The sequence below is a fragment of the Mauremys mutica genome, chromosome 2, assembly GCF_020497125.1.
Source record: "Mauremys mutica isolate MM-2020 ecotype Southern chromosome 2, ASM2049712v1, whole genome shotgun sequence".
Taxonomy (NCBI): Eukaryota; Metazoa; Chordata; order Testudines; family Geoemydidae; genus Mauremys; species Mauremys mutica.
Genome location: NC_059073.1, coordinates 235,771,657 through 235,785,745, shown reverse-complemented (window position 1 = coordinate 235,785,745; position 14,089 = coordinate 235,771,657). Strand labels below are relative to the sequence as shown.

Here is a 14,089-nt window from a genome sequence, read left to right as displayed (position 1 = left end):
GCTCACTTTATATTTTTATTATAAATATTTGCACTGTAAAAATGATAAAAGAAATAGTATTTTTCAATTCACCTCATACAAGTACTGTCATGCAATCTCTTTATCATGAAAGTGTAGCTTACAAATGTAGAATTTGGGGGGGGGCGTTGAGTGCAGTTATGTAAAACTTTGGAATCTAAAAGTCCACTCATTCCTACTTCTTGTTCAGCCAATCACTCAGACAAACAAGTGTGTTTACATTTCCAGGAGATAATGCTGCCTGCTTCTTGTTCACAATGTCACCTGAAAGTGAAAATAGATGTTTGCATGGCACTGTTGTAGCCGGCATTGCAAGATATTTATGTGTCAGATGCACTAAAGATTCATATGTCCTTTCATGCTTCAATCACTATTCCAGAGGACATGCGTCCATGCTGATGATGGGTTCTGCTTAATAATGATCCAAAGCAGTATAGACCGACTCATGTTCATTTTCATCATCTGAGTCAGATGCCACCAGCAGAATTTTGATTTTCTCTTTTGATGGTTCAGGTTCTATAGTTTCCACATCAGAGTGTTGCTCTTTTAAGATTTCTGAAGGCATGCTCCACACCTCATCCCTCAGATTTTGGAAGGCACTTCAGATTCTTAAACATTTGGGTCAAGTGCTAGAGCTAAATTTAGAAATTTCACATCGGTACCCTCTTTGTGTTTTGTCAAATCTGCAGTGAAAGTGTTCTTAAAATGAACAACATGTGCTGGGTCATCATTTGAGACTGCTATAACATGAAATATAGGCAGAATATGGGTAAAACAGAGCAGAGGACATACAATTCCTCCCCAAGGTGTTCAGTCATAAATTTAATTAACGCATTTTTTAAAGTGTCGTCAACATTGAAGCATGTCCTCTGGATTGGTGGCCGAAGCATGAAGGGACATATGAATGTTTAGAATATCTGGCACATAAATACATTGCAATGCCAGCTAAAAAAGTGCCATGCAAACGCGTGTTCTCACTTTCAGGTGACATTGTAAACAAGAAGTAGACAGCATTATCTCCTGCAAATGTAAACAGACTTGTTTGTCTGAGCAATTGGCTGAACAAGAAGTAGGACTGAGTGGACTTGTAGGCGCTAAAGTTTTACATTTTTTTAAATTTATTTTTGTACATAATTCTACATTCATAAGGTCAACTTTCATGACAAAGAGATTGCACTACAGTAGTTGTATAAGGTGAATTGAAAAATACCATTTATTTTGTTTTTTTTACAGTGCAAATATTTGTAATCAAGAATATAAAGTGAGCACTGTACACTTTGTATTTTGTGTTGTAACTGAAATGAATACATTTGAAAATGTAGAAAACATCCAAAAATATTTAAGTAAATGGTATTCTATTGTTTAACAGCATGATTAATGGTGATAAATTTTTAATCGCTTGACAGCCCTAATAAAAATGAGAGAGAAATAGAGATAATATAGATATTACTCTAAACTATCTTCAGCTGAAAATTTGTTTTTTTTCTCCCCCTTAGAGACATTAATAAAATCAATGATGGCATTGGAGACAAAGTCGCTCAGCTATTTCAAAACATGTCAACGTTCACAGTAGGCATAGTGATTGGCTTTGTAAAGGGATGGAAACTTACACTTGTGATTCTGTCCACAAGCCCCCTCGTAGTACTATCAGCAGCTTTTTGTTCTAAGGTAGGCAAGATTTTAAAGATTAATATGTAACAAATTTCTTGGGGAAAGGGAATTTCATGGAAACTGTTTTTGCTATATACTTGCCAAAATTACAGTTACCGAAAAGCTCAGATTTCCACTAGTGAAATCCTGGGACTTATTCTTATGTGTGAATGAATGTACATTTTGATCTCTAAATTACCAAATTACATTTTAAGTGTTAACTTTCCTTTAGTAGGAGTTTAAGAGCTGCTCACAATTGCTAAGGGCATGGTTCATGAAAAGAAAAGAAACTAAAAGAAAAATGCCTGATTTAAAAAAAAATAGTTTCTTTGCACAGATAGACAGGTACATAGAGTACTCCTCTATGATGTAGGATCTATAGGTTCAAGTCCCTGTCCTGATTCGGAGCAAGGATTTGAACATAGGTTTCCCACATCCCAGCAGAGTGCCTAATCACTGGCTATTCTGGGTGCTCTCTCTACCTCTCATTTTAATCAGAAATCGTATTCTGGACCTGAGCAACCTTCTGGACAAAAGCTGTGTTGAAGCCAATACGTTTCCATGAAAGGTTCTGCTTCAATGAATCTGTTTTCTGTTGAAAAATTTCTGAGCAGCTCCAGTAGTACATTTGAAGCTGGAGTAAAATAAAATTTTACAAAAAATAGCCTGAAAAAGATATATTTAAGGGAATTAGGTATATTTCTTAGTCTCAATTTTCTTGTATTGTTAGTGATGATAGTAGATTTGCAGTAGCACCTAGAGGCCACAAGCAGTATCACAACACCATACTACTAGGTGTTGCACACACACACACACACACACACAACAAAAAGATAGTTCCTGTCCCAAAGACTTCACAATTTCGGTAACAGATTATTTGTAACAGGTAGTGGTCCTCCTAAACACATGCCTTTATGATTTTAACATTGTCTTTTAATATCTTAAAATGTATAAATAAAGTTGAGAAGATTCAATAATCCTCCCCTTCTGGGCCTAGCATTTTTCTCCTGGCCTCACTTGGCCCAGAGCAAGGTCTCCAGGTGTGGGTTGGGAATCCCAATTAATGAACATCCCTGCACTCATCCTATTTAGGTAGGTCTAGTAGACTGCCGGGACAGAGTTTATAAAATTGTAGATCTTTATGCTTCTAAGATACATTCCATAACACGTTCTGTACATATGGAACAGCATTTAAAATGTTTCTTATGGGTCCAATTCTGGGATAGTGCATACTTACATCTGCATGGTAGTATTTGCAAGATTGGATACTTTATCAGACACAGAATAATGACCCAGGCAGCACTTCTAAAGATCATTGTGAATCTGGCAGTTCTGAGCTCGGAGAAATAACATAATAAATATGAGGTATAGAGCTACTCTCAATTTGTTTGAGAAGTTCACTTCATTCTGCTCCCATTGACTGTAGATGATCATCACATTAACCAGTAAGGAGTTAACAGCCTATGCCAAAGCAGGTGCAGTAGCAGAAGAAGTCCTGTCATCAGTGCGAACTGTTGTAGCCTTTGGAGGACAAGAGAAGGAAATCAATAGGTCTGACTCTCTCAATAGTTAATGTCTTTTTTAATTTATGACTTTGTCTGCAGCCACAATGACTAACATATGTTTGTCTTTTTAACAGATATACAAGTAAACTAGGAGAAGCAAAAAACCTTGGTATAAAAAAGGCTATTGCTTCTAAGCTGTCTCTTGGGTTTTTGTACCTAATTATAAATGGATGCTATGGCCTTGGGTTTTGGTATGGAACTACCTTAATTCTTGATGAGAATACTGGCTATTCAGTTGGGACTGTCCTGGCTGTAAGTGTCATATTTTCACATCAGTGTCTTTTTACAAACTGACTTCATTGTGAAGGTGATGTTGAGTATATAATATGTTGGCTATAGGCAGGGACAAGAGATATCATATGTATGGAGAATCCACAACTGCCCAGGAGCTGGGTTCTTTCTATAACTTCCTGCAGAGCTGGTTGTGTTCTGTAAAATATAAGTTAAAATTAAGTTCCTTGCCCTTTTGATTGTAAAGTTGTGTTTGGATACCAGGGTAATGGGCACTAATATAAGAATTTAGATAGGCAGAAGAGACTCTTCACCACATAACTGGTTTGCTGTTGTCTTTTTAATGTAATAACAAAACAGAAGTTTGAATTTATATAAAAATTTGTCTCTGCCATATTTGCGTCTCTTCTGTTTGTTGTCCATAAACATTCATGCTGTTTGTTTTACCACCACAAATGTGCATTGAAGATAAATGTTAAATTTACTTTCCAGAAGCATTCACACCAGACACAAGGATTATAATAATTGCGGCCAGAGAACAGAAACAATACCATGCGACTATATGACAAATCACAACTAAATAACAGTAAATGAAGTTAATTGAAAACGTAATCAGATCAGATAATCAGATAATTTAAAATAACTAACAAATTAGTAAAAATCATAATCTGCTCATGGATTTTCCACAAACAGAAGAGGAGGTGAAATTTGCATAATAGACTCTTCCTCACAAATTATGTGATGAACTGTTAGGTAGGGTGGCTGCATGTACTCCTCACATCTTGTGTTTCTCTTCATTTGAAGGATATTCTATTGAATAAAGTTGAAAGTTTGACTATGTGGAGTTTTGAATTGTTTGGAAAATTGAAACTCTATTTACTGGTTGCCTTAAAACTCAGAGTAATAGTGGGGTTTATGGTGTAGTCAGCTAAAGATATGCTGGACTTTCGCAGTGTGGTTTGCGGGTTTTCTGAGTTTTCTGCAAAACTTGATCTAGCAGCGGTAAAGGCCATTCACTTTAATGAGCCAATACATATTTTTGAATGACCTTTTTGTATTTTTTAACAATATTTAGTGTTCAAATATACTACAATAGAGACAAGTAGAACAGAAAACAAAAATAGTCCTTTTCTTTCTGTTTTATGTAGAAATTCCGTAGAATTTTGCCAAAAATCCTTCTCAATTTCTATTGTTCCAGACTATAAGGTATTGTGCTGGCATTCCAAGGTTTAAACTTAGGTTTAAACTTCCTCTTTTGATACTTAGGAGTGTCTTGTGAATGACACACCAATGCTGAGACTGATCCTGTGGTCTTTTCTGAGGCATAACTCCAGTGGTCAGAAATGGGAGTGTTGCCTTAATCAAAACTATAGAACCAACCTTTAATTTTGGATTTGTTTTCAGTGTGGGTTTCATCTTCTTCCTCCTCTAGGTTTTCTTCTGTGTAACTTTTAGTAGTTATTGCCTGGGCACAGCAGCACCACACTTTGAAACTTTCTCTATTGCTAGAGGAGCTGCCTTTAAAGTTTTCAAGATCATTGATCAGGTATGGATCCTTCTACCCTGTCCTCCTAATTGGGCTAGTATCTTGCATGAGAGCACTAACAATGCCAATAGAAAAATAAAGTAGCAATAAGCAAAAAGCCATGGTAATTTCCATTGAAAAATAAAGGAGGAAAAAATTAGTGTTAGCCAAAAGGAAAAAGACCAAACTGGCTTAGCAAGAAACATTATGTTCAGTCTCTTAAAAGGAAATTACAAACAATACAATGCAGTTACCAAAGCAAAGTAACTGTGGTAGTTAGATTGCAAACTACCCAATGCTAAAACAGGTGTGGTGTGGGAGATGTTTTAAATTGTAGAATAAAAATATGAAATATTCAGGCTATAATGATATCTCCCTCAATTATGCATTTGTAAATTATTTGCTTAAATTTTATTTTTTTTCCACTCCCCAGAAACCCACTATAGATAGTTTTTCTTCAGATGGACACAAACTTGATCACATAAAGGGAGCACTTGAATTTAATAATGTACAATTCAGTTATCCTTCAAGACCAGATGTACAGGTAGGAGAAACACCTATTCTGTGCTGTGTTGTAGTCACAGTGACTACAACTTGAAATATGGCATGTTACTTGTGTATTATCCTAAAAGAGTTGTGTGCTTTAGAGGACAGGATGGAAGCACGGCAGATTGGAGTCAGGAGGTTGATTTGAGTTCCATGCGTAAAGAGGAAACATAAAAGAAGGCATGAAGAAGAGTGTTGGAGAAGAATGTAAAAAGGGGTTGTTAGCCAATGGAATGTTTGAGCTGAGTGAGGCAAGGAAGGTGTGGCCTCTAAAAATAGGGTGACCAGACAGCAAATGTGAAAAATCGGGACGGGGGTGGGGGGTAATAGGAGCCTATATAAGAAAAAGATCCCAAAATCAGGACTGTCCCTATAAAATCGGGACATCTGGTCACCCTATCTAAAAAGGAGAAGAGAAGAGAGATTGGAAGAGGCAAAGTTATGCAGGGTCCTGAAGGTGAGCCCAGGGGCTTGAATGTGATGCAGGAGGCATGCAGGAGCCAATGGAAGGACTTCAAGAGGGACTGAATGTGGTCAGAATCATGTCAGTAGATGACTTTTTGCTGCAGAACACTGGACAAATTAGAGTATGTGAGGTGTCAGGAAGGGCAGGTTCCAATGGTTGAGGTATGAGACAAGATCAGAGCCAGATTTTGCAATAGGAATGAGTGCATTTTGAAAATACAGCAGGGATAAATCTGGCAGGATTTAGTGACAGTAGGGTGATCAGATTCCCTATTTTATAGGGACAGTCCCAATTTTGGGGGCTTTTTCTTATATAGGCACCTATTAGCCCCCACCCCTGTCCTGATTTTTCACACTTGCCCTCTGGTCACCCTAAGTGACAGAATCTTGTTAATTTGAGATTGATCTACATTTTATTTTTTTAACTACTACAAGGTTTTGAAAGGCCTTACTCTGAAAATTGACTGTGGACAAACGGTGGCATTGGTTGGAAGCAGTGGATGTGGTAAGAGCACAATGGTCCAGCTGCTTCAGAGGTTTTATGATCCACAGGAAGGAGTGGTGAGTACAGCCATTCTAGAGCATAGTACTGTTTACATGGGTATTAAAATAGTAATATACAAAGAATTATAGCTATACATGTCCTCAGGGAAAAAGGAGACAAGTGGAACACAAAGTTGGGGATATTGTACCCAACTATAATACACAAGATTTTGAGCCAATCAGCCGCTGTTCCTCCCGTCTGATGCTGGGAGATTTAACAAAAGTCTAATTCTTACAAAGTGAGCCTTGCAGCACTCAGAGTGTGGATCACTTGGAAGTCACATAAATCACTGGCAGCTTTTTAAATACTGTCGTGTGTTTTCTGTTCTGAGCAGCCTCACCCTTTACATTAGGAATGTGTTGCAGATGCTGGGCTTGGATTTAGAACACCCAAACACACACTGTAACAAAATACAGCCAAGCACACTCCACCCAGGCTCCAGTGTCACACAGTCCTGTGAGAGTGCACATAGAAGACCGGTGTTCGTCTCAACGATTGCCTGACACTTATATCCATCCTCTCCTATTTGCTATCCAGACAAAGAATTTTCATGGGCATTTCTGAGCACAGCTAAAGTGTAAAGTGCCAAACTTTGTGTTACCTCCTCCACCATATAGATTACTGATCTCCCATTTAAGATACATGATGGTTGTTCTTTTTCCCTTCTATCCTCCTTGCACCATGCTTCATGCAGGCCTTAGGGTGTGTGTCAAGAAACCATAATACCATACGATTGATAAGCAGAAATGGCCTCTGCTGGTTTCAAGTTTTCCTCTTCTGCAAAAATGAAAAATATCTCCAGCCAACACTGTGTAAGGGATGGTAGGATTCAGATTGAGGGCCCCTTCCTTTTTCCTTTACTTTGGCCTTACTGCAGATGTGGTGCCGGCAGAGGCAAATCTCTACTTGGTGTATGGAAACATCTGGCCAAGGACTATTTCTTCACTGAAACAAAAATAAATCCTCACTTTTCTCATGAATCCTAAATCTGCCCTAACAAACTGAATGGGAAGATTTTGTCCTAAACATTTGTAGGTTTAGAAAGATTCAAGAACAGGAGTGTCTTTTTGATCTGTGTTTGTACAGAACCTAGCACAATGGGGTCATGGTCCATGACCAGGGTTTCTAGGTGCTACGGTAATACAAAATAAGAAGAAAAATAATAATATACAACCTCAGGCTCTCATAGTCTTTTTCTTTCTTTAGATCACAGTGGATGGACACAACATAAAGTCCCTTAATCTGAGACGTTACCGAGAATTCATTGGTGTGGTCAGTCAGGAACCTGTTCTGTTTGGGACAACAATTAGAAACAATATAAGATATGGTCGAGAGGATGTAACTGATGAAGAAATTGAGAATGCAGCAAAAGAAGCAAATGCTTACGATTTTATCATGGAGTTTCCTGATGTAAGTATGGTACTTAAAATAACCTGCATTCTTAGAAATGAACTGAAATAAAGTGAGATATTGAGATATGACCATAAAAGAAACCATTTTGTGTGTGTGTGACAGAAGGAATTTCCAGCAATTGCAATGTTTCTCTAAATTCTCTGAAACAGACATCTAAGGAAATGGAAATAAATCCGGGCTGGGGTCAGGGGAAGGATAACTGAATCCAAAAGCTGGAAGCATGGATGACTCTGATATAAATGCATCTTAAAATTAAGAACTATGGTTGTCTTTCCTTCAATCTCAGCCCCACGTTGAGGGACAGCTGCCCCTCTGCAAAATCACAGAATATGGGTAACCAAAACTCAGCAGCAGCTGATAAATGTAAGCAGGGAAACATTGTTTTTTACAGCCACCTTGTGGCCTTGAGTGGAATTTGCAGTGTCATTCAAAATTTGTATTTTTAGACATATAAGGTGGTGATCAGGGTAATGCTTATGGCACAAAGGCCCCAATTCAACAAGGCACTTGAGCATGTGCATGACGTCAGGCACGTGAGTATCCTCCCTGTCAATAGAACTACTTACGTGCTTCATAGGGTGACCAGCTGTCCCGATTTTATAGGGACAGTCCCAATTTTGGGGGCTTTTTTTTACATAGGCACCTATTACCTCCCACCCCATCCCAATTTTTTTACACTTGCTAGCTGGTCACCCTAGTGCTTCAAGTTATGCAGGTGCTTCAATACCTGGCTGAATCAGGGCAGCAGATCTAACGTGTATTTTTTTGAGGGGTGCTGTGGCTGAGTGGATAAGATTTGGGTCTTTCACAACAGAAACCTGTGTTCCAGTACCAGATCGAGCAGAAACTCCCTCTATTGCCTTGGGCTGCCCCTCTGGTCCTTAGTACCTCATCTGAAAAAATGCCATGACCACCTACTTGTGGGAACGTTTTTGCTAGTGAAAGTGACTTTGTGTAGATTTCATTTCAAATGGGATTTGTGTCCTGCACTCTGGGGATCAGACAATCTATAACCTTAGCTTTCATTTCACTGGGGTGCTCCCGTAATACATAATTATCTTGCTCTCACTGTGGGCCTGATCCAAAGTCCATTGAAATCAAGGTTGGGGGGTGGCGTGTCTTTCCATTGACTTCAGTGGACTGTGGATCAAGCTCTATTTAGTGGTTAATTGTCTATACTTCAAAACTGATGGTGTCTCTGCTATTTTCTCAGAAATTCAGTACCCTTGTAGGAGAAAGAGGAGCACAGATGAGTGGTGGCCAGAAGCAGAGAATAGCCATAGCTCGAGCTTTGGTTCGCAACCCTAAAATTCTCTTGTTAGATGAGGCCACATCTGCCCTGGATACAGAAAGTGAGTCAGTAGTCCAAGCCGCACTGGAAAAGGTAAATGCTGGGTTACTGACACAACCTCTAGTTCCATCTTCTTCAATCAAATACATATATTTTTTCAAAGCAAGGAAGAGATGAACCAGATTATTATTGTACTGCAATGACAGGGATGATTTACTCAATTACTGCCAAATGCTGCCCATTCTTCAGCTGTAACAATGCTGTAGCCCCACTGGGAACAACAGTAACCACGTGGTAACTCTCACCATGGCCCAATCCAGCAGTGAGGCTCTGTATGGGTGAGCCTCATTACAAGACTGGGATCTAAATCACTAAGATATAATGAATGTATTGTTATGTGGTTATGGGGCCCAAAAGTTGCCCTGATGCACATGTAAACCCATTGGCTACCACCAGATTGTAAATAGGGTGCAAATCATTGAGGGCAACATTTGCCCTTTGGCAAATAATTTGTCACAGTTAGAGCTTTTAGAATTATCATCTTGCCCATTTCTTGAAAATTAATTTTAAATACACAAACATCTGAATTGGTACAATAGATATTTCTGTACTTTCAGATCATCAGACCAATGCTAACAAAAATGCCAAATGGGGTATTAAGAAGTGCTACAGTAATGTTAATCTTTTGAAGGTGTAAATCTTGATACCTTCTTGTTAATGCTTTTCATAGAGATGTGCACTGCCGAAGAAGTGTGCGTTGATTATTATTCCACTTCATGTCACCCATGGCTACTCCCTCCAAAAAACAGATCCTCAGCACTGATGAACGATTTGTCTACATGGCACTGGCAAAGTGCACCAAAGGGGTGTGATTTGTGAAGCGTGGTACAGTGTTGTGCTCTAACTGCCCTTTAAAAGGTACCTAGTTCATGTTAATATAGTCCTGTTTCAAATGGGACTACATGAATGTGAACCAGGTATCTTTTAGGGTATGTCTACACAGCAATTAAACACCTGTGAGTGGGCCTGTGTCTGCAGACTTTGCTTGTGGGGCTCACGCTGTAAAACTGAGGGTAGACATTTGGGCTTGGGCTGGATCCTGAACTCTGGGATCCTCCCCCGTCATGGGGTCCCAGAGCCTGGGTTCCAACCTGAATGTCTACCCTGCAATTTTAAAGACCCACAGACTGAGCCCCATGAGTCTGAGTCAGTTGACCTGGGCCAGCCTCAGGTGAGATATTGCAGAGTAGATGTATCCTGGGTGTCTTTATGCCACTCTGGCAGCAAAGAAGGCACTTAGAGAAGCCTCAAGAAGACAGTTGAGAGCTCCCACTGTTCAGGAAAACTCCTGGGAGGTGTGAGGCTAGCGTAGGCAACTTCATGCTACCTGGACACCTATACAGCGGCATTTTGGGGCAGGGCCAGAGCACATGTTGCTCCATCTGAGCCTCTGCAAGGAATCAGTCCCTATGAGACTGTTCCACGTGGCATAACCTAAAGCAGCTCAGAGTTTAGCGTTCTTAATTTTGGATAGAATAATTAAAAAGAGAGAGAGTCAAGAAAATCAGGCGAAGCAAAAGAAGCTTTCTGAGTTTGCTGAGTGTGGATGCCGGGAAGCAGGTCTCCTGTAGCTCAGCAGAGACAGGACCAGGATATGAAAGGTTTTAGTTGTCAGCTGTGGAAAAACTCACGGATTGTCAGGATGTTTAGCAAGTGAAATCGATTGGAGGAACTACAGTCTCAATATGACCAATTAGAGTAAATTGCACTAAATCTCCAAGCCACAGGGGACACAAATGACAATTTGGTTGTTTGTTTACAGGCCAGCAAAGGTCGAACCACTCTTGTAATAGCTCATCGGCTTTCCACCATTCGGACTGCAAATGTAATAGTGGCCATAGCGGATGGTGCTGTGGCTGAAGTAGGAACACATTCAGAGCTGATGGAGAAAAGGGGGTTATATTATTCACTTGCAACAGCACAGGTACCTTACAAAGATACCAAAGTTTTGCTGTGAAAGTCCTTGTTTGTGACATATCAACTTCATTTATTGACAATAAGCAGGTTACGCATACACTAGTACGTGCATTAAGTTCTTTACTCTGCCAAGAAGTGAGAGGCACGATGGTAACTAAAAGCCAAATCACCGCCTCCTGCAAAAAACCAAGATTGTTCTGTTCGTACATGTCACTGGGGTTTGCTTGTCCCCACATCCATCCCCAAACCCACAGATACCCCAGGATGTGCTGAAATCAGGCCCCCTTCCCCACCCTCCAGCTTCCTTGTAGCATAGCTCCTTTGGCAACCGCTGTGTGTGGAATCCCAACTAAAGGGGTGGATGGAAGCTTTCACAGCACAAAGGTGGTTCCAAAGAAAAGATAACAGTCTAGTCTAATTCTATTTCCTAATTTTGATGTTGGATCCACACTATGCACAGAATCTGTCAGAATCCAGATGCCCCCTAACGGTTAGACAACCAGGTGCTTGTACAATTACAGTTGTAGTGCAGGTGTGTATATACACCATTTTCAGCCTTTTTCTCCGCTGTTGCTCTAGCACCCAGGGCAACTTCAATGGTAGAAATGGTGCTAGTGTACTGTAGGCAGAGCACAGGCATTTTTACTACCATGTTCTCTATCCAGGGTTAGAATAGAGGCTGATCTACCTGGTTCTGTCACCATTGCTAGCCCAGCTGTGAGAGACATGCTAGTAGTTTTGTTTAATGGAGACAAGGCCTGAACTGGCACTAAGGCGGTGACAGTGGAACAATTTTAAAGCAGTTTTTTTCATACCATTTATGTTACCATGGTTTTAAAACCACTCCTGTTAACAACACGGTGTAAGAATGGCCAATAGATAAAACTAGGCTGTTTTTAAGCCATATTTTAGAAAACTCTTGAATATACTTTGAAAATTGTTTGGTTTTAAAACACAGTTTCAAGATGAGTATGGCCAGCTCTGACCCTGGAAATAGTGTTTTAAAACATATTAGTAGGAAACTTTCTTATAGGCTATACTTTAGAACTGTTGTACTGTCATGGATTCTTTCATCTGTGCAATTCAGAATCAACCCACTTTCATACTCTGGGGGTGTGGGAAGATAAACTAGAAGGAAATTCAGAAGAAATTGTTTCAAAATACTAGGAACGAAATCTTCCCTCTATCAAAGTTGATACGAGTTTTGCCACTGACTTCAATGGGGCCAGGATTTCAGCCTAAAATCGGAGAACAAACATGTTTTATCATGAGTTTTGCAAACCATTTAAAAAACAGAATTAAAACAATATGTCAAAGTATTTTTGAATGTATTGTTTGCTTACAACCTTTTGGGCCCCCTTCTGAAAGAGGCAGAGCAACCTCATTTCTCATGGAAGTCAATGGAAGCTCAGAGGAATAACTGCACAGGATTAGGCTCTTTGGAAGAAAGTGAGCATGGCTTCCTTAATGCGTGGCACAAAATGTTAGCTTTTTGTGTAAACATGCAGAGAATACAGAAGATGCCTGTAGCTGAATTTCAGGACGTGAGGAGTGAGAATCCAATAACTAGGAGAAATGCTCTTATGTTTCTGCCAAATAAGAGTATGAGTAGCAAATTTAGTCAGAGGACTAAATCCAAAATAGCAGTCAGGGACTCAGAGAACCTACATGACACTGCAGATGGAAGTGGAGTCTACCTAGGGTGACCAGATAGCAAGTGTAAAAAATCGAGACGGGAGTGGAGGGTAATAGGTGCCTATATAGGAAAAAGCCTGCAGAATCGGGACTGTCCCTATAAAATCGGGACATCTGGTCACCCTAAGTCTACCTAATGCAACTACACTGACCTTTTGGATGTATTTGTGACTGAATTTATGTTGTGTTAAAGTCTATTAAAACAGAAGACCATGAAGAATCAACAGAAACTATTACCTTAAAAGATCACGAAGAAGTGTTCCCCATCAACGGGTTGATTTCCAAAAGAGCAAGCATAAAACATGTTCCACAAAAAGAGGCTGAAGAAGAAGCTGCACCCGAAGAGGTAATGGTTTACTGTAGCTTAGTCGAGATTTTTTTGTTTGGTTTGGTTTTGGTTGTTTGGTTTATGTTTTCATCCTAAAAAGATTCAGCAGTTCAGTGGTAAACCTGCACAATTCTGCCAGAGAGATCAGAACATTTCTGAAAGGTGGTGTATATCAAAAATTATTTCAGTGGGAGTCAAGAGGACTGTGTCCTCTTCCGAAAATTGTATCACTGATTCAATGTGCAACTTTCAGCTAGTCACTTCACTTCTCAGTGTGTCATTTCCTCATCTATAAAATATGGGTAATACATAACCTCCTTTGTAGAGCTTCTTTGAGATCCTTGAGTGTAAAGTGCTACTGAATGTAAGTACAAAGCATAATTATCCATGTAAAGTTTGATGTAAAGAGTATTCCAGAGTGTTTTCAGAATGGATTTTGGCCAGTCCTGTCACCTGCAGTCTTCCATTTACCTGCCTTGTTCTCTACTAGTCCAGGGTTCTTAAACTCAACTCTTCCTGTAGGCACCATAATGCAGCTCAGCTCTCTAAAAAATGTAAAATTGAATTTTATTTGACAAAAATAAAAGATCTGATTTTAATGTGTTTTTCTTTTCCAGGAACACCTTCCCAAAGTTTCTTTCCTCAAGCTTTTTAGATTAAACAAGTCCGAGTGGCCTTTCATTGCACTGGGGACACTAGCTGCTGTTATTAGTGGAGCATGTCACCCTATCTTTTCCATCATATTTGCTAAAATTATAACAGTAAGTGCAGTACTGACCTTTCCGTAATGTAATTGTAGAAGGATGCTGGTTAATTTGACCTGATTGGTACCGTTGGCCCT

The 14,089-nt window shown here is 39.6% G+C and overlaps 1 protein-coding gene across 1 annotated transcript in view; it reads left to right on the top strand.

Moving 5' to 3' along the window:
• Positions 1-14,089, top strand: part of LOC123363810 (ATP-binding cassette sub-family B member 5-like) — a 67,473-nt gene that overhangs the window by 22,767 nt on the left and 30,617 nt on the right. Inside the window, exons 8-18 of the mRNA XM_045005226.1 lie at positions 1,515-1,686; positions 3,095-3,219; positions 3,308-3,485; positions 4,897-5,010; positions 5,423-5,533; positions 6,436-6,561; positions 7,751-7,954; positions 9,171-9,341; positions 11,071-11,232; positions 13,114-13,266; positions 13,866-14,009. Coding sequence (XP_044861161.1) covers positions 1,515-1,686; positions 3,095-3,219; positions 3,308-3,485; positions 4,897-5,010; positions 5,423-5,533; positions 6,436-6,561; positions 7,751-7,954; positions 9,171-9,341; positions 11,071-11,232; positions 13,114-13,266; positions 13,866-14,009 — 1,660 coding nt within the window. The remainder of the gene's footprint in view (positions 1-1,514; positions 1,687-3,094; positions 3,220-3,307; positions 3,486-4,896; positions 5,011-5,422; positions 5,534-6,435; positions 6,562-7,750; positions 7,955-9,170; positions 9,342-11,070; positions 11,233-13,113; positions 13,267-13,865; positions 14,010-14,089) is intronic.